Here is a 21,709-nt window from a genome sequence, read left to right as displayed (position 1 = left end):
AAAGCTGTGTGCTGCCCCCAGTAGTATATAGAGCTGTGTGCTGCCCCCAGTAGTATATAGAGCTGTGTGCTACCCCCAGTAGTATATAGACCCCATTGTACTGCCCCCAGTAGTATATAAACCCCTTGTGCACTGCCCCCAGTAGTATATAGACCATTAGGTACTGCCTTCAGTAGTATATAGACCCCTTGTGTGCTGCCCCTAGTACTATAGACCACTAGGTGCTGCCCCCATTAGTATATAGCCCCCTCTGTGCATCCCCCAGTAGTATATAGACCCCTTGTGCACTGCCCCCAGTAGTATATAGACCACTAGGTGCTGCCCCCAGTAGTATATAGACCCCTTATGTGCTGCCCCTAGTACTATAGACCACTAGGTGCTGCTCCCATTAGTATATAGCCCCCTCTGTGCTCCCCCAGTTATATATACCTGCCACTGCGCATCCCCCATTAGTATATAAACCCCCCGTGCTCCCCCAAGTAGTATATAGTCCCACTGTGCACCACACAGTAGTATATATATCCCCTGTGCTCCCCCAAGTAGTATATAGTCCCCCTGTGCACCCCACAGTAGTATATATCCCCTGTGCTCCCCCAAATAGTATATAGTCCCCCTGTGCACCCCACAGTAGTATTAATATCCCCTGTGCGCCCCTATATAGCCCCCTGTGTGCTCCCTGACTTATATATACCCCCCTGTGCACCCCCCTTTTTTATAATCCCCCTGTGCACCCCCTTATATATATCCCCTGTGTGGCCCCAGTTATATATATACCCCCTGTGTGCCCCCCCAGTTATATATATATCCCGTGTGCCCCGTTATATATATATACCCCCTGTGTGCCCCCAGTTATATATATATATATATATATATATATATATATATATAAATATATATATACACCCCCTGTGTGCCCCCAGTTATATATATATACCCCCTGTGTGCCCCCAGTTATATATATATATACCCCCTGTGTGCTCCCCAAGTTATATATACCCCCTTGTATATAATCCCCCTGTGCAACCCCCAGTTACATATATATCCCCTGTGTGCCCCCAGTTTTATATATATATATATATATATATATATATATACACCCCCTGTGTGCCATCCAAGTTATATATACCCCCTGTGTGCTCCCCAAGTTATATATACCCCCTTTATATAGTCCCTCTGTGCACCCCCCAGTTATATATATACACCCCCTGTGTGCCCCCAGTTATATATATACACCCCCTGCGTGCCCCCAGATATATATATACCCCCTTTGTGCCCCCAGATATACATATACCCCCTGTGTGCCCCCAGATATATATATACCCCCTGTGTTCCCCCAGTTATATATATACCCCCTGTGTGCCCCCAGATATATATACCCTGTGTGCCCCCAGTTATATTTACCCCCCTGTGCACCCCCTTTTATATAATCCCCCGTCACTGTGCGCTCCCCCAGTTTAAATATACCTCCTGTGTGGCCCCCCAATTATATATACCCCCCTGTGCACCCCATCCCCCCCAGTAGTATATAGGCCCCCCCTGTGTGCTGCCCCCCGTTATATAGCCCCCCTTTGTGCTTCCCCCTCCCATATAGCAAGTAACAAAAAAAACAAACACTTTATACTCACCTGGGTCCGCGCATTCCTCTTCCCTTCACCTCACCTCACTCTTGTGGCTGCAGGCAGTGCTTTACCTGCGGTCACAAGAGGCCGCTCTCCCCTCTCGCGGTGACGTCACTCAGCGCTGATACCACTGCGGAAAAGCGGCCTCTTGTGACCGCAGGCAAAGCACTGCCTGCGGCCACAAGAATGACTGACAGGGAGGGAGCCAATGGCTCCCGACCTGTCAGTGATGCTGCTGCTGCCCATACTTATGAGCGCTCGTTTGAGCGCTCATAGCTACAGTACAGAGCACCGCAGGGGGGGCCCTGCAGGGGGCGCCATGGATGGGTAACCTTACCCACCCCGATGGCGCCCTTCTGGCAGGCTGGTGGCCGGAGCCCTGTGCGACCGCAATGGTCGGACAGAACAAAGACCGGCCCTGCTCAGGGTGGGCCCCTTTAACCAGTGGGCCCGATGCACGTGCACCATGTGCGCTCTGGTTAAAGCGGCCCTGCTACCAGTGACCATAACACCTTGGCCACTACCAAGTACTGTTGGCCTGGCACTGTATGTGGTGTCCAAGGGGACTACATTCCATCACTGTCATGCAGCCCCTCTCCTTTTCTTTTTGCTGTGACCTCCACATGATGCTAAGGACCAAGATCAGCTCTAGCCACTGTGACCACATCTTTCTACTGGTTGTGAGACTACAAGGACCCAGCGGCCCTCACTACACCACCTACACTGCCCTTCCATGAAGCTGTAACATACCCATGTCTATGAGCCATAATGGTTGCCAAAATACTGCGTATAAAGGTGAAACCCGGGGTAACCGGTATGGTTCTATCTTCACTCTGGCTCTGGCTCTGACTCAGAAAACCATCAAGACTTCTATTTACTGTCTCCATCAAGCATCTACTGGAGCAGGTTATATAAATATGACTTAGGATACAAACACACACACCGTATATGCAGCAGATACGCAGCAGATCTGCAGCAGATTTGATGCTGTGTTCAGTTATTTAGATCTAATCTGCTGCGTATCGCAGCAGTAAATACTCTGCGTATACGGTGTGTGTGTTTGTACCCTTACAGTAAAGCCAAATCATTTCATGGTCCATTGTTTTCATGCTGGGCCATATAAATGTATGAAATTGTATATTTGGCTTACAGCTTGTAACAAACAGGAGAAGTGCTGAGAGAGACTCTCAAGCATCGCGATGCATCACGTTGGAAGAATGTTGGATCTGTATTGAACAGCCATTGTTTCCAACCTAGAGTTCTGTCTGCCCGCACATAATGGAGACTGCCATTTAACCGGAACTATCAATACTTATAAGACACCGCCAATCATTCGATTATTGGCCTATGTAGTGATCAAGTTCTTGGGAAAAATATGAGATAAAGGAGACAGGGTGGTGGGTGAGGAGGGGATGCAGCTGCAGCATGTATCACTTAGTGTGCTATGAGAGGGGGAGAGCATCAGTACAGGAGGAAATCTGATTAATTCACAGCACCACATGCCTCCTTATAGCCACCCATTTGATATTTTAAGAACTAACAGGTGAGTGCAATCACATTCACTGTTTAATTTCTGTAAGTTGTAGTTGACCTTATTTAATGGGAACCTCATACCATAAAACTGCTATCTATCTGCATCATGTTATAGGGTTCAAGGAGTTGATCAGATCGCTATATATCTTAGTGAGAAAAGATTTAGTATAGCTTGTGATTTATTGATTGATATCTCTGCTTTTTCTACTCTTAGGAGTCCAGTGTTCTCAATGATAGGACCGCCCACTGGACTCTTATTCTTAGAAATTTTAATCAATAAATTAAAATTTATTCCGAATCTTTTCCCACAACTGTATATATCAATCTGCTCAGCTCTTCCTGCTCTATAACATTAGATTTTCATGGTGATGGGTCATTTTAGGAAAGTCTGTCATTAGTTATAAAGGGGCATAGACTCTGGCTATAGTGTTCCCCCAGCTGTCATTGAAGAGTAGAGAGAAGGAAATGAGTAGAATTTCCCTACAATTTCCTTTCCTTACGTATACAACTAGTAAGACCATCAACATGGGTATGTTATATCTGGCTTACATGTCACCTAGCTAGCCCTGACCGCATCTTGGAGGGTTCAAATCTTCAAACAGACTCCTATAAAGTATCCTATCCCAATAGAAAATGATATTTAATGGCCTCAGATTGTTTGAGATTATGTTACCAAGCAATATGAAGAGCCTAATAGTATTGCAGTAAAATAAATAAAAGTTTGACAGACGCCATAATAAAAACCATAAAGAACACTTTTAAGAATAATAGCAAAGAAAGTAAAAAAGTAAAATATAAAAAAAATTACCTAGTGGAAAACAAGCATTTTTTCTCCTATAGTGTAAAGCAGCCTGGCATAATAGGAATTACATTCCATGCTGCTCTGAGTAATTAGACCTAGAACATCTATAAAAACCCAGCTGCCCCACGCTCACACCTCAGCCCATAAATATAATTGAAATCCACATGTAAAATAATGACAGCTATGATATGTTGATTTTACGTGTCACCTGCCTCTGCTCCGAGAACAGCTGCACCTAGTTCAGTAAGCAGGCAGATCCCACTCCGACTACTCCTTTTGGCACCCGTTTATGGGGTAAGCACCAGCATACCTTATTTTGATGTATTGGAGAGCATACTAGACTGTGCTTTTTGACGCAGAGGCATGATATGGGGTATATATTTATAGGGGTTATCCGAAATATTTAACAATCTTATTACAGCTGAACGAATAAAATATATAGTATGCACACCTGTTTTATTCTTGCTGCATCCAGCGCCGTTACTGTGATCCTCCCCACTAACTTTGCGTACTTGCTTGCAGGAATAACATCTTCGAACACACTTAAAAGTGTGAGAAAGTTATACAGATATTTTAAAACTCTAAAGCCTTACAGTACTTATCAGCTGCTGTATGTTCTGCAGGAAGTGGTGTATTTTTTTTCAGTCTGAGGGTGGGTTCATACTGAGGAATTCTTGCGGATAATGTCCACGGAATTCCGTTGTGTGTCTGCGCGCACGGCCGCGCGCCTTTCCGCCGGCTCCATGAACACCATTCTATGGGCCGGCGTATTCCACTATCCGCCGAAAGAAGTGACATGTCAGATTCTGCTAGAGGAATCCTATAGAAGTCAATGGGGCTTAAATTCTGCTTGAAATTCTGCTCGAATTCCGCTTGCATTCTGCTCTAATTTTGCTTGAATTCTGCTCAAATTCAGCTCCTATTCTGCCAGAGCACGATAGGCGAGGAATTTCAAGCAGAATTCTTTCAGCTAAAATTCCTTGAGAATTGCTCAGTGTGCACATACCCTAATACTGAGGCTGCTGCAGTAGTAGTGCTAATAAGCACATCATGCAGGAAGGTAAACAGAAATGGAGGGGAAGACTGGAGCACTTTTTTTTTTAAGTGTGCCTGTCACTTAAAAAAAAAAACTTTGTTCAGACCCGGACCGATCACTAGAATGAGCAAGGATAGAAACTCATGGTTCAACTATTCTCTCTCTCAAGTCTCAAAATCTACTGAACCATCTTGGCCACATGCTACAGACCTTTGGCCAATACACTTAGTGCACCCTTTTCCCAGCTTTTTTTAGTGATCAGTAAGAATCTGAACACGCAGACCCCGACTAATCAAGACTTTTAGGGTAAAAACACACACTGTATACGCAGCAGATACGCAGCAGATTTGATGGTGCAGATTTGATGCTGTGTTCAGTTATTTAGATCTAATCTGCTGCGTATTTGCTGCGTATTGCAGTGGTAAATACGATGCGTATACGGTGTGTGTGTTTATACCCTAAGGGTACAAACCCACACACCATATAATACGCAGCAGATACGCAACAAATATGCAACAAATACGCAGCAGATTTGATGGTGAAGATTTGATGCTGTGTTCAGTTATTTAGATCTATTCTGCTGCGTATTTGCTGCGTGTTTGCTGCGTATGTGTTGCGTATTTGCTGCGTATCGCAGCAGTAAATACGCTGCGTATACGGTGTGTGTGATCTGCTGCATATCTGCTGCGTATATGGTGTGTGTGTTTGTACCCTTAGGGTAGCTTCACACGTACCGTATTGCTGCGTTTTTAACGCTGCATATTCATCGCTGCGTTTTTATCGCTGCGTTTTTGGTGCAATTTTTACATGCGAGTTTTGATTTCCACATGAAAATCATGTGAAAATCAAGACTCGCATGTAAAAATCGCACCAAAAACGCAGCGATACGGTACGTGTGAAGGCACCCTTAATGTGTCTCTGTGTCCAAGGTTTTATTTTAATATTTCATACAAACTCTTTAACATGAGAACAGCGTATGTGTAGAACCCAGTAGAGATGAGTAAACCTCGAGCACAAGCGGATTTGTCTGGACCTGAGCGTGCAGCATTTGATTACCGGTGGCTGAAGAAGTTGGATGCAGCCCTAGGGAGTCCTGAAAAACATGGATACAGTCTATGGCTTATGGCTGTATCCATGCTTTTCCAGGGAGCCTTAGGGCTCTAATCAGAACCAGTACACAGCACGTCTTTATCATTAACTGCACTGTCCATACAGTTTCATCATATAGGATGGTGAACGTATTGAGAGTAAAGAAACATATATATTTTCCAGTGGGTCACCCTGATATCACATGACTCATCTAAAGGAAAGACTGGCTTACCAGGGTACCAGTATATCCTAGAGTGGGCCTACACAATAAATGTCCCCAAATGCCCTGTAGAAGACAACCCCATCTGGAAGTGACTTTGGACCCAATTCCCTTCCAATAGGGTCTATTTATTATCATATTAGATGATATTGATGGTATTTGCTGTGTGTATAATAGCTATAAAAATTACAATGTAATAAAAAGTGGACATGTTCTATGTAGATGAATGTTGAACCCTCAGTCATCTCCTCTTGTAGGCCCAAGGAACCCCAGTCCCACAATGGTCCTCCTATGATGTAGACAGAATACAGACTTTTCTACAAGTACAAGAGAAGAAACACTACACGTAGTATAAGAGTTTCCATTACTGTCGGACAAAAAGACAGAAGTACTTTTCAGCATGGTTCATGCTGAGCTCTATATTGTTTCTAAGGAGATCTCCAGACTGGCTCTAACAGGAGGAGAGGGGTTTGTGGGAGACAGTGACCATATAATTTCGGTTTGCACTGTCATCTTTTAGAAGGGTCATGGGGTATGGTATAAACATTACTGCATCCCATACAGATAATCTATAAACCATGACTTTGATGGAATCTTTTAAAAATTTTCTTAAGCCATTTTTCCACTTACTCAAAAGCCTGGCGAGAAGAAAACCGTAAATGTGTCTCTGTGTCTTCCTCAAAGAATTCATTTTCCAGTTGCAGCAACATCCCGAAAAAAAAGAGTAGCCAAAGATCTTTCAATGTAAGAAGCCTTAAATCATATTTGATTGTTTTTCCTCAGTGCAAGTAGTGAAGTTCCCGATCTGTGCCAGACTTCCATGTGAGGCGGTCATTAATTCTCAAAATAATCAGAATCCTGCTCTTCTCGTTTTTTATTCCAAAGCCACAAATTGTTGGAAAAAAACACACAGATTTTAGTATGTGGATGGATGCCAGGCCTGTCCTGTTGTGATCTCATGCCTTGCACGGGGATAACCCAGAGCAGGGGATGTACATGCTGGAAGTACACAATGTGGGCCATCAACACTTAATGAGTTCCAGCTTTAATTTCCTATGAACATATGTACCCAAATAGTTCAAAGAGAAGAAAATATATGATCGCCTTGTTTATTTCCTGTCTTGACATTGTCTTCTGCCAGGTGGAGATGATACAATGTTTAATGATCCTGTCCAGCTCTTCAAGACATATCCTAGCTTGTTCCAGTGAAATTCTTGCAAATAAACAGATATGTGAATCTATCAAATAAGAAGTCCATACTTTCAACGGCAGAAACAAAAATGTTGATAGACCATTTGCAGGAATACCCAAGATTTAAAAAATATACCAGCGAGCATTGGCTACGGTGGTGCAGGCAAGGAAGGCACAATCTCTGGGGGCCTGTGGTGGCCAAATCCTTCGACATTCCAACCGTTAAAAATTCAAATCTAAAAATCTAAATGAATCGGCCATGGATTTGTTTAATTTTGAAAAAGTCAAACTGCTTTCCAAGTGTTCTGGTTTCTCAAAAAACTCTGGTATGACACTCAGGTCTTCTAGGGACTGTGTTATACCAGGCTTCTTAGGGGAATCAAAACACTTGAAAAGCAGAACTGGTTTAACATACGGCAGTTTGTGGAAAACCACCATTGCCGTTTTTGTGCCAAAACCAGAAGTGGGTTCAAATGGGATGGAAAATATATAGGGAGGACTTACGCTTCTCTTTTCTGTTGGATACTCTTCTGATTTTGGTACAAAAACTGCAGTGGAAGTTTAAAAAAAAAAAAAACAACAGCAACTGTGATTAGTGTGTGATTAGAGCCTTAAAGTGAATGTGCCATCAGGTACATTCCCTTTAAGATTTTCACATGGATAGAAAGGCGCCGGTGCGGGGAAGCCGGGGCTGAATTCCTTTTTTTGAACCCCGACCTGCTTCCTGCGCCATTCTGTTTCTGGGCACTGGCCGTAGGTGAAGCACTGGAGGCGGGCTGGCACGCCCCCAGTGGGAGGAAAACCCCGCCCCTCTGACACCGCTCTATTGATTCTAATGGAGCCGCATCATAGAGGGATGAGGGTTTACTCCCACTGGCACTGTTCTATTCATGTAAAGATCTTAAAGCAAATGTACCTGATAATACATTTCACTTTAGGACTACACAAATTGATGATTTATTAGATTAAAAATTAAGTTACTCTTAGATTTGTTCATCTCTACTGGTTACACAATAAACAGCCTACCTACCAAAGTATCACTATAGGTGGCATTCTTGGAGATTTGACCCAACTGGTCATAACTTCTTTTACTCCTAAAAGGGATGGGAAGAGGTGGAATAGATAAGTGTTACATGAATCTGTAACATGACTGTAAAAGTTCATGCCACCAAGCAACACCAGTACCGGTGTCCCCATGTGTATTTCTTTTTTTTTCGGCAAGGCTTTCTATGTATAGCCTAGATGAGTATGGCATGACCAGTATGGCGAAGACAACATCAATACTTTCATTACAATATTGAGTGCTCTGTGTGATATTGAACGTTTCCAACACCCCCTCCCCCAGATGTAGCACCAGTAGCAGGTATTGATCAAATTAAATGATGGTGCCAGAGCAATGCGACCACCTGCCAATGTTTTGTGCGGTCCTGGATGTAATTGTCAAATGATAGTGTAACATGCTGTGTCCCCATCTGGAAAGCCTTAGATACATCACAGGCAGAATCTTATGTGTTGTCCGCTAATTTATTCAATTCAGTACTTCTAATGTAATGTAAAATATTATATATCATAAAATATCACCGCCTGCTACCAGCGTGTTGGGAGCTACAGTGTAGGCAATCTGTCTCAATCATATAGGCAGCAGCCACAACATGTTGGCCATAATAAAGCGGAATAAGGAAGGTTGGAGACCACGTAAGCATTTACCTATAGGAATACCTTATGCCTATATACACAATGGGCAGGGACGTTTGGCTCCCTTCTGGATCTTCCATCCTGGACCCCATTGTTTCCCTTTGATGGGCGATTGGGTTGCTAGATTGATCACGGCAACTCATGTTATATGTTGTGCATGGCTTATTTTACCCAAAAAGTGTTAGCAGTGGTGAGACCTGGAGTTTCCAGACTCACAGTAGTCTCAATGTGTGATTCATACTGTGGTCTTATGTCTCAGCATGGCAGATGGTGCACCAATCTGCTGCCTTTATGCTCTTTAAAACCCAAAACCCGCTAGCATGTTTATGTTTTCTCAATAGCTTAGTCTTATTTTGCATCCCGGAAGCAAAAACTTGATTATCGGGACAATTGGGAAGAATTAATTTCTTGGGAATGGAAAGGTTGGAATTATTTTGTCCATTGCTTTGAGTAGTTCAGTATACTCAATAATATTATTAATAATAATTATTATTATTTTTATTACTATTATTATTATTATTATTATTGTGGCCTAAGCACCTAAAGAAGGGGTATAGCTAAGGAGGGCAACTAGGGCATGTGCACAAATGCAGAATGCCTTTGGTGGTGCCACTTTGCACTGGCCAGGGTGTGTAGAGTTGGGTTAAGACAATGAACTAAAAATTATTGTTTGTGTCTGCTCGTGGCCACCCAGTGCTTGTGTAATGATTGGCTTTGCTAGTGTGTCCCAATAACATATTAAACTTGTATCATGAGAAGTTGGAGTCCTTAAAGAGATTATCTAAGCTTAAAAAGCATGTCAGCTCTCCAAAACAGGCATTACTCTTGACCCCAGTTTGTGGTTTTGCAACTCAGTTCCATTGAAGTAAATGGAGCTTAATTGCAAAATCACACCAAAACTGGAGACAAGAGTGACAGTGTTTCTAAGAGAAAACAACCATGATTTTTTTTTTAAGGGGTTATCCTTCAAGCAGGAATGGTTCTATTTCTTCTGCTCTATGTAGCTTCACAATGAAGAGGGGGGGGGGGGGGTGCATGCTGTGAGCATAGTGTGCAGGAAAAGCCACCCAATGTTCAATAGCTGTCCAATGTTAAAGGGGTATTCTGCTGAAAACCTTTTTTGCACCAATAAAAAGTCAACCTCTAGCTATGTCAGTTTGTAATACACACTAACTAAGCAGTCTGAGGTGTTCCAAACCAATCCCCTCCCTGAAATGGTCTAAAGTCCTCTTCTGGGACGAAGGAAGTTCCTCCAACCTCCAGTAGTAGCGTCACAGCTGGTGGGCAAGAAATAAGAGAGACAGGGCAGGTACACCCTTCTTTATGATAGAGGCGCAAGGCATGCCAGGAAAAAAATTGTTTCCCGGCTGGCATCGGATCTGTGCCAGATCTCCAGAAGTTCAGAATGAACGAATGGAGCCACGGAGAACGGCAGGGCTATCACGATAGGGTTTGAAGGAGGAGATTGGTGCAATACCTCTTTAACAATGTTGCAGCAACATGGGCAGCTATTGTTCACAATGTGCACTGCCCCCCATTCCACTTGGAAAGAATACTTCCAAGTTGGCCAAAGTAAAGAAGTGAAGTGTAGGTGAAAAGAACAAGTAGGCCATTTTCTGCTCCCCCGATAACCCCTTTAAAATATTTGCAGGAAGGTAATAGTGGACACATCTTTATATGTTCTATATAGAAATTGGCCCTCAGATTCATTTCCTTCTATGGACCTGAGAAACCCAAATCCAAAACTGCAGACATAAAACCACACTCTAATGCTACAATAAAAGTTTACCCTGGGGAAAAAAAAATTGAGAATTCAGTAAATCATGAACAAAATAACTTGAATTGTCTATTTTACTCCAAGGAGCACATATACTATTCTTATACCAATTAAACATATGATAATTTATAAGCAAGAGAACCCCAACACATAAATTCCCATCCGCCTATAATGTACTTTTCATGCGGTTTTCAGGTGAACATATTTTCCATTTCCACACTCTGGTGCCGGAGCGAATAGATATTTTACTGCTTGGAAGAAGAAATATTGTCTTAAATCTTTTGTCTCCCAGAGCTTTAAGCTCCCACAGATTTTAGGAATATAAACTATAATTTTATTTCTAGTGCCTGATGAGAAGAACTTGGATATAAATACGAAAATAATGTTATTTTTTTTCACATTTAGAAAACCTTCCCTGTAGCAGACACTGTAAAACATTTATAAGTGCATTACGACCAGTATGCTAATAGAAAGATCAGTCTGAGGATTATTTACATATAAGGAGGAAAGAACGATCTGCTGTGAATCCGTAATCATCCCCAGTCCAGGGGGTCTGCACAGATGGGATGACATCAATGCTTTTCTTTAAAAAAAAATAATAATAAAGCCCATGATTCTATAGGAATTGTGCTCATTTCTGAATGGAGACACGTTTTTCCAATTAGTCATTCACACCAGGGTTCACTTACTTTTTCTTCCTTCCCTGTCAGTGTTTACTCAGTGCCCTTAAAGGGAAACCAAGTTCTTAAAGGGATTTATCTAACCTGCTTATATGTCTCTTTAGCGCATAGTGATCTGAGGACAAAGGTAGTTTCCTTTCCTTGATCCTCTGTGCCATTTTCAATAAGTTTGTACTTTAATCCATGTGCTAATGAGGTGTTTTGGTGCACTGGGGGTGGGACTACAACTCTCAGTGCACTGATCCATCCCATCAGGCCCGCCCCTTCTAATGAATATTTATCCAGTGTTCTACAGTGATGAACACTAGAGTGACGTTGTTGCAAAGAGATGCCCCAATATTCATTAGAAGAGGAGGATTCGTGCACTGAGGTTGGTAGTCACACCCCCAGTGCACCAAACCGCCTCATTAGCATATGGATTAAACTACAAACTTATCAAAAACGGCACCAAGGATCAAGGTAAGGAAACTAGCTTAATCCTTAGCTCCCTGTGCACTATAGGGACATATCAGCAGGTTAGATGTGTCTACCATGAGTTTTCCTTCATCATGGTTTTGCTCATAGATGTCCCCTAGGGGGACTACAAAAATGTGTTTAATTTTTTAAAAAATATGTAAATATTTCCATCCCATAATAAAAGTTTAAATCACCCCATTTTCCATTTTTTTTTTATTAAAAAAAAAAAAAAAACATATTTGGGGTATAGGAATCGTCCAAACTATTAAATTATCCCATTCCTGATTTCACAAGGTAAACAGTAAAAGCACAAAATTACACACAAACACAGAAAAAGTGCAAAATTGCTTTTTTTTTGTCACATCACACCCCAGAAAAAAATTTAATAAAAAGATATCAAAAAGTTGTATATACACAAGCGTGGTACGAATAAAAACTACAGATTGCAGATGAAAAAAATGAGCCTACACACAGCCCCACAAACTGAAAGATAAAAACGTTCTAAGAGTCATATTAGAGTAATTTTAAACCTGTTTATTTACATTTAAGTTTAACATTTTTAAAAGAAGTTAAATATAAATAATATTAATTATTAAGTAAATATTAAGTTATATAAATTGCTTATTGTTGTAATCCTACTGACTTGAGGTAGATAGATAACATGTCTGGTTTACTGCATGGCAAAACATCAACTCCTGAAATTTGAAAAATTGCCTTTTTTATTTCACTGTTCAAATAATTTTTGGGAGGAGTTTCAGCCTATTTTATGAAACATTTAAGTCTGTAAGTGTAATTTAAGTGTAATTGGTGTCACAAAAAATAAGAGCTCATATGGGTCTGTAATAAATAAATAAAAGCAGTATGCCCTTTTAAATAAGAGGAGGAAAAAACTAAAGTGCAAAAATTGAAATTCACCCAGCCCTTAAGCCCTTAAATTCACCCCCCTCCCCACCTCGAGAGTACCCCTTTATGTGTTTGTCTCACCTCTTTACATGTGGGCTTGTGGGTGGACACAATCATTTGTGGTATAGAGGTAAATGTAGGGGCTATACACAGTGGGGGAGATTTATCAAAGGGTGTCAAATTTAGATTGGTGCAAACTGGTCACAGCAACCAATCACAGCTCTGCCTAAAGCTGACCTGTGATTGGTTGCTGTGGGTAGTTTGCACCAGTCTAAATTTTACACCCTTTGATAAATCTCCCCCAGTGAGTTTTCACAACTGGTTGTTACCGTTTTCAATCAGGGAAGCAGAGAGCCACAGGAAAGCAAGACGACACCACTACAAGTAGGGCTGATACAAAAACTAACTGTAATGTCACCAGGTAGTGCTACTGTACATTGTGTTAAAATTACCATTATTTATGTTTTACAGGTCAGAGGAGTTAAAGGTGTTTTCTTGGCCAATCAGAAAATAGATGGTAAAGTGACAACACTGATAACTTATAATAAAGGCCGTGATTGGGATTATTTGACGCCACCAAGTGTGGACATGGCAGGGCAAGCAAACCAACTGCAAACCGGTAAGCGTCATTATTTTCCTATATAGAATTATGTAACCCATTTGGCTAATTTTAACATTCTTTCATAGCACCAGATGCCAACAGGAGCAGACTTTTCTATATATACATAATGTCTAGACATAACAGATGTCTTAATGTTAAGAACTTATGTTTTACCAATGAAAAACAACAAAAAATAATGTAGTTAGATAGAAAAAAAATCAACTACTAATTTGAACTATTACTTCACTTACTTGAAAATTACTTGAGCATCTTGTTGATGCCACAACAACAGATGGGTCTTGTGTAGACAATCAAAAAAGGAATGAGGTGTACATGCAGATGTGTCCTTCTTTGCTTTTTTTTTTCTTTTTGGATGAACATATTTGAAGAACAGGCTTGGAAAAGAAAAACATGATTTGTCTTCTTGGCGATAGGAGTCTCAGTTATAAATGTCAGGACCCCAAAAAGCATCATAACTGGGCCTCAACCACTACTGATTTGATAAATCCTGAGTTCTTCTCAATCCCCAGTTCTTCCTTTGGTGGTGCCAAGTTCTGATCTTGAAGGAAACAACATGGATCCATTGATTACACTGAGTAAAAAAAAATCTGATCAAAAACTTAATTAGGGTGAAACTTTGGGTTGTTTGGCAACATTTTTGAGTATCAATTCAGACTAGCATTAAAAAAAAGAAAGAAAAACTTTATACTCACCTTCCCCAATCCCATACTGCATCCATGCTTAAGGTGCCCATTTCTTACAGAGCAGAGCCTCCTTCTTTTGTTTCAACATTCAGGAAATGCCCACTTGGCCAATGACCCGCCTCATCCAACAATTGGCTTAGCAGGCTTAGCATTTGTTGAATGTTTAGATTAGGCCCCAGTGGGATGGGTACAGCAGTGGATCAGGGCAGGTGAGTATAACTTTTATTTTTAATTTTTATCCAAGCCTGAGGCTTGTTAGGCAACCCCTTTACTCTGTTCCTTGAAAATGTAATGGAGGGTGAGAGGTTGTTCTGCACTTTGTTGTGACAAGGGACACATCCAAAAGGACAGGAATTAGTGTTATGGTTGGGTGAAGGTCAGTAGAATTTCCTATTTATATTCATTTTATGTTAGAATACAGAAGTTGTACTTTATATTCTCTGAGAAGTCGAACTACTGCAATGAACTACATCTAATGGAATAATTATCTGTGTTTTGATCTCTCTTCTATCCTGAAAGCCTGAATGCCACCTTCACCTTCATCTCCGCTGGGCAGATAATCCTTACGTATCAGGCACCGTCCATACCAAGGACACAGCCCCAGGCCTGATTATGGGAGCTGGTAGGTCTTTTATATTACTTTTTATCTGATTTATTGTGTTGAAAGTGTTGCCGAAAAGAGTTTTTTTAATGTAGCAATCATCAATGGGATCACACTTGAATACCATCCTTTTCTTCTCGGAGTCACATTGGAACTTTTGAGGATGTTTTAGAACTTTTTGGCCAATAGCTTTTTTTATATAGGTGTTTATTTCAATGGTTTAAATGTCAGACCCAATAGAGTTTGGGCATCTCCCAATGTATTAGTTGAATTTTGAAACATTCAACAATCTCAAACAGAAGCCTAAGGCCGAGTTCACATATAGTATTTTGTAAAGTATTTTTAGCCATAACCCTGAGTGGAACAAACACAAAGAAAGGCAATGAAAAGATTTGCACCTTTCTGTGTTTTTGACCCAATCCTGCTTATGGCTAAAGATACGGACCAGAGTATTGGCCAAAATAATACGTTTCAACTTAGACTTACATAGACCAAGACAAAATCTGCAAAAGAATCCCACTTACTATGCATCATTTACAATGCTGGTGCCATGAAATGTGGCAGAAGGGTCTTCAGATGACCTTAATCACAAGGGCCAAGGTCACCGATCTCAGGCTTCATGAATAGATATAGGCCTATTTAGATATTCCTACCAGTATAATCACCAGCTAGGCCAATGGTTTACCAGCCTGGTCATGACCCTATTTCCACTACCAAAAACTGTTAACTTAGTTTTTAGCTAACCGCCTGATGCCTGACAGTCTGGTTACTATCAATACAGCCTCTTATATGGGGTTATCAGACTGCAGATCTAAAGTATCTAGTAAGGGCCCTATTCCACTGGACGATTATCGTTCGAATTATTGTTACATCGTTCAGATCTAAATGATAATCGTTCGGTTGAATAACAGTTAACGATTAACGACGAACGAGAAATCATTGATCGCTTAATAAGACCTGGACCTATTTTTATCGTTGCTCGTTCGCAAATCGTTCACATTGAATAAGATGTCGTTCGGTCGTTCGCAGTAGCAACGAACGCAATAGCGAGGACAAGACGACCGCAAGAACGATCATAAGTAATGATTATCGTTCCATGTAAATGGGTGAACGATTTCAGGCCGTTCGCAATAGCGGTCGTTTGAAATCGTTTATCGTTAATGATTATGCGAACGATAATCGTCCCGTGGAATAGGTCCCTAACTCTCCGAGTATCCGATGTTTTTATGCCATATGATCTGAGAAGTCATAAAAGTCATAAAATGATTACGTCAGCTTTGTCATTCTAGTAATTCTCTTTTTATTGAAATTTAGGTAACCTGGGCTCACAATTGGTGGAATACAAGGAAGAAATGTACATAACATCAGACTGTGGGAAGACATGGAGACAAGTAAGATAGTCCTGTTTTTGTCAATCAGTTCAGTGTATAAGGTTGTTGACTGTATTCACGGAAGCTCCTTGGTCTCAATGCATATTGGTAGCTGAAGTGGCGTCTCTGGCATTGGGACACCTTTCTAGGCACACACGGCAGTGGGAAGAGGGGGCCTACACCCATGTTTGATCCATGTCACCTGTTAAGTACAGTGCCTTGCGGTGCCCTTGCTTGTCACATAGGTATAGGTGCAGCTGGGGCACAGGGTGCAGGAAGAAATAAAGTTTACTTTGTTCACCAATGAGTCATCCATATACATGCTGGTACAGTTCTTATATTGAGCATAATTCCATTGAACAAAACAGCAGATGGTAAAAAGGTATTCCTTTTCAGAGTAGTTATTGAGATGATAAAGTCCCGGAAGTGAAAGAAATGACTGGCTTCTGGCAGTAGAGATGGTGCAAACCAGAGGTCCACCAAGGTAATGTAGTGCTAAGAGGTCCTGGACAACTGTTACCCTCTTAGGCTATGTTCCCACTATGGGAACATATTGGGCAAAGGCGGCTATCATGATCATAATTGTGGCCATCTATATAACAAGACAGCCGCCTTTGCCCTATATGTTCCTAAAGTGACAACATAGCCTTAGACTGGTAAACGTGTTCTTCTTGTAGGCCACAGAAGAAGATGTCCTTCAGGCCAGGGCAAATCTGGTTCATAGGATATTTGTAGAAATTCCTTGCATGAACCAAACATGATCCCAAGTGACCCTGGGTAGGCCTTGGCACCTAACTCCCAACCGGCTCTCTCTAAGACTTCTCACATATTATTTCTTACTCTGATCATCTTATTCAACTAACCAGCAACCATAAAGTTCTAAATAATAATAACCACTACAAAAACATGGCCACTACCTTCCAAAGACAGCACCACTCTTGTCTCCAGTTCAGGTGGGGTTTACAATTAAGCTCCATTCACTTCAATGAAACTGAGCTACAAAACCTGCAAAAGTTTTTTTGTGATCGTCTTTACTGATTATAGACTAGGTATAATGAATAGTCTTGCAACGAAGAACTTTAAGGATAACTTGGCTTTTAATCATCAGAATGCCGCTATGGATGTGAATGGAGTATAAGACTTGATGATACACTGACGCTAAATCAAGTAAATACCTTTATTATTAATAAATGTCAACCAAAAGAAATGTGAGATGAGGTTACACCTTACTACTCTGAGATGTCTTAGAAGTCCCTGTATTAACTCTTACCTAGCAACCATTGCTATAGAAATGCTAAATCTCAGGGAAGAAGGTTACTGCAGTCTTTCCATTTATTGTCCACAGTTATTTTATACATATAATCCTTATTTCATATTGACTATTATTACTACATTGTCCAAATAATATCATTATCATCTTTAGGCCAGGTTCACACACAACGTGAGACACGGGCCGTTCTGTGACCCGGCCGGGTCAAAGAACGTCCATTGTCAGTGAAGTTCATCCTGGCTGGTACTGCTGTACCGGCTGAATGAACTTAATTTCTGTTATATTGGGATGTGGGCGCGCCTGGGTGTGCCCATAGCAGGCAATTTAAAGTGCTACCGTAGCTGCACTTTCCATTGTGTGAAGTGTCAGTGTTGTGTGGCCGCTATTCAATGTCAGTTTTTCCTGCGACCACGTGAAATCCCGGCTGGAGTGTATACTAAGGGGGAGATTTATCAAACATGGTGTAAAGTGAAACTGGCTCAGTTGCCCCTGGCAACCAATCAGATTCCACTTTTCATTACTCATAGACTCTTTGGAAAATGAAAGGTGGAATTTGGTTGCTAGGGGCAACTCAGCCAGTTTCACTTTACACCATGTTTGATAAATCTCCCCCTATGTGTATACACTCCGGCTGGATTTCCATTGACTTCAATGCAATGTACATTTTCTATTAATCACGGCAGGTGTTGCAATTTGAACAACGGCTGTGATTAATAGAAAATATACTTTGTGTGAACATAGCCATTACTTGGTAGCAGTGATTTGGTTATGGACACTGAATATAAAGGGTATTTCTACATCTCCAGACTCCAAAATACCATAGAGACCTGACTCTGATGTCCAAACACCAAAACTAAAAAACACATCTTTTATTGCATCCCTTCTTAACTTTAGGATCATGGGTAGGATTGTGGGTTACGCCACTCAGACCGAAGATTTAAGCAACACAGATTTATGTTGATTTATTTATGTTTAGGCAAAATTCTTTATTTTAAAAATATTTCTACGATCAGGGTTCCAGCTGACTATTTCCAAGCATACACACCGCTCTGGTCATGCTATGAGGCAGGCTCTAGGCCTTGACCAGTTCACAGTCCTCAATATGTGACTCCTCTGTGATCAGAAACTGGGGTTGATACACCACACTCTCTGTCCACAAAAAATTAAGTCACGGGTAATTGGCACCTGTGCCCAGCAGTTTTAGGCATCTGCTAATGTGGCAGAGGGCTAGATGATATGTCTTGCTAGAACTTTGAAAAGATTCCCAGGCCTCATATTTCAACTTCAGGAAAAGATACCTAACATAAAATGATGTTCCTGTGGTAGCTTGGGGCAGCTGAGGGTATTAGGCAATGTTTACAGTAAAGTCACTAGCTGGCTGCAGATCCCCACTGGTCCTGTGCAACTTTTGTAAATGGGGGTTTGCACAATATAGGAAGTCCTCCGACCCTGGGGTGTACTCAGTGAAGTGTTGAGAGTTGTGTATGTGATGTTGTTTGTAATAGAGAAAATCCAGATGCACTGGTAACTTGCAAATAGGTATAAACTGCATTTTAGGAAGGATGAATGGAGATTGGTCACAGCTCCCTTTGTAGTTGCTTTGTAAGCAATTGGACATTTAGAAATAGGTTCTTCAGCCACACAACAACAATAGTAGCTGGGATACAGGTATCAGGACACTGCAGAGCCAGAACCTACAGGTAAACCATATAAGAAAACTCACCCCCCCCCCCCCCCCACACACACACACACACACATTGTACTACACCGCATAGAGCAAATAAATAGCGATAATCCACAATATACAGATTAATCCTATTTGTCTCCACGCTGCCTTATAATAACAGGAATGAAGCAATTATAGGAATACGGTAATTACGAGGCGTGTGATGACACCTCGCATTCTGTTATTACACAGTCATAGGAAAACACTCCATTCAGGATAATTCTATTCCAAATGAATAGCTTCAAGGGGTTTTGTAGTTCATGTAAATGTAGGAGAATCATTGTCTACCAAAAGTCCTAATATATTCAGTTTTCGAGTCTTTAACCATTTCAAGATCTATCTGCTTGCTGTCGGCGAATGGCATCATTCCTGTTTAGCTCCCGTCCTGATCATGTGACCATTTTTGAAAAATTGTTTATTTTCCTCGAAGCGCAGTCTCACTTCCCATACGGTAACATTAACTGGCGTAGGTCGCCTTTCACTCATCGTAATGTAGGTAATGAATTAGCTCCACGCCGTGCCCCGCTGTTGTGTGAAATGAAGTTTTCAGGACTAAAGACGGATCCCACGAAGAAGGAGAAATATTTTTATCCGTCACTTTGCTTCCAGCTGCTAATATTAATCTTTACCCTTATATTTGTTTTGCTGCGTCTAATGGTATTTTATTCTGGGAACAATAGTAAGCGATATAAAAAGTCTGGGCTGCTAAGGCGATGCGGTCCCGGGAGCGTCGCTGGGGATTAACTATGCGCAGAGTATGGGATGTCTGGCATTCCTGGAATTGGACTCACAGCCGGATATTAACAAGAACCCATCACATACATGTCAGGGAAGAACGGACTTCACAGGGGTATCTCTCAAAGCAAAGACTGGGCCTGCAGGGGGGCTGCATACAAAACCATGATCGCCACAATCAGTGCTATGGCCAATACCGCATTGCATGATATGACATTGTATTGTATGGTTATATAAGGCCAGCACTATTGCTCTTGAAATAACACAGTCCGGTCTTTGTCCATTTGGTGAATTATAGAGACTGTGCCCTGTCCAAGGCAAATATTAGTCTCCATAGTTCATCATCTCTGCACAATTCAGCGCCGTGACCTCGGAGGCACTTTCATGTTGTCGTCCCAGTTATTTAATGACCTTGCTGGAGGATATATATGAGAGCGCTGTGTATGCCCGAGCTCTGCTGTATATCCTAGCCCTGCAGTATTACTTCAGCTAATATATATCTGTCCCTTTTTTCTAAGTCAGGCTGGTTGTTGTTATCATTCAGCCCTATATATATATGAGCGGAACTAAAAAGCAGATGTATTATCGCTGTATATTCTCAGAGAGCCGGATGAACTCGTCTACAATTCATCTGGTCATATGACAGTGGACGTAGTTAATACTAGTACTGTACATCTTTTTTAATGTTAGAGTTGTTAAAGTGGATTTATACCCACCCGCCACCCCTTCCAAATTGCTGGTACTATTGGATAGCAGTTTTCAGTCTAGGTCCTCTCCTGGGGTCTGTTACTGATGCCATTATTTTGTTAAAAAAAAAAAAAAAAAATAGCTTTTAATCCAGGGGTGTGGTGTCAAAGAGGGGGGGCCTAGAGTGCCTGTGCCCGAGGCCAGCCGCGCCTCTCAGGTCTTCCTCCGTGCTCTCCCTTTCTTTTCAGCTCATGCACTGTTAAAGCCAGTGCCGAAGTAGATAATCCTGCTCAGAAGGTGTCACCTAGTTATGTGCTATCCTGTGGATACTGTGGATAGGGCTACCCCAGATGGGAAATATCCCTTTAAGTTACTAAGTAGTGGACATAGTGGAAAGTTCTGTACAAGAAGAGTATGTGGCCCCAGGACTCTATGACTACACAGGATGCATCTATCTTCCCCTAGGATTGGGCACCATTCTGTTATGTTACAATAGCTGGGGTACACAGTAGCAGAGGGCGGACCATCAGAGAGTAGGGGAATCATCAGAATCCGTCTATGACTGCCTTGCCAGTAACCCAAGCCCCTTTCTAATGTTTCTACCTCCCCCTTATGTGCTGTCAGCACTTTGCTCCATGGTGGAGCTTGTATATTTTTAAAGAAGCAATCTGGTATTATGTTTTACTTATAGCAACAGGGGGTCCGACCTCTGTACCCTCCGCAGTCCTTTATATCGGGCACATGACCCGCAACCCGGAGCGCCGGAAAGAGCCAAGGACGCCGGAAGAGCTCTGTACCCGGCTTTTTTCGTCGCTCCAAAGGAATGAATAGACCCACCGGTCACGTACCAACTTGTGGCCCTATTCATAATACAGAAGCCAGGGGCCTGATATGGAGAACTGCGGAGGGTACAGAGGTTGGACCCCCCTTCCCCCAATATCTGCTACTTTTCCCCTATCCTGTGCAAAGGGGAAAAGTTGATTTTCTTGTAATACATCTTTAACTTGCAGCGGT

The 21,709-nt window shown here is 41.7% G+C and overlaps 1 protein-coding gene across 1 annotated transcript in view; it reads left to right on the top strand.

Annotated features, from left to right (window-relative positions):
* The window catches only part of SORCS2 (sortilin related VPS10 domain containing receptor 2), a 647,363-nt gene that overhangs the window by 576,333 nt on the left and 49,321 nt on the right, over positions 1–21,709 (top strand). The window contains 4 exon segments of the mRNA XM_069977381.1: positions 13,473–13,595; positions 13,597–13,620; positions 14,826–14,928; positions 16,222–16,298. Of these exon segments, the coding sequence (XP_069833482.1) occupies positions 13,473–13,595; positions 13,597–13,620; positions 14,826–14,928; positions 16,222–16,298 (327 nt within the window).

The sequence above is a fragment of the Dendropsophus ebraccatus genome, chromosome 7 (genome assembly GCF_027789765.1).
Source record: "Dendropsophus ebraccatus isolate aDenEbr1 chromosome 7, aDenEbr1.pat, whole genome shotgun sequence".
NCBI lineage: Eukaryota > Metazoa > Chordata > Amphibia > Anura > Hylidae > Dendropsophus > Dendropsophus ebraccatus.
This window is presented reverse-complemented; position numbering and strand designations above follow the sequence as displayed.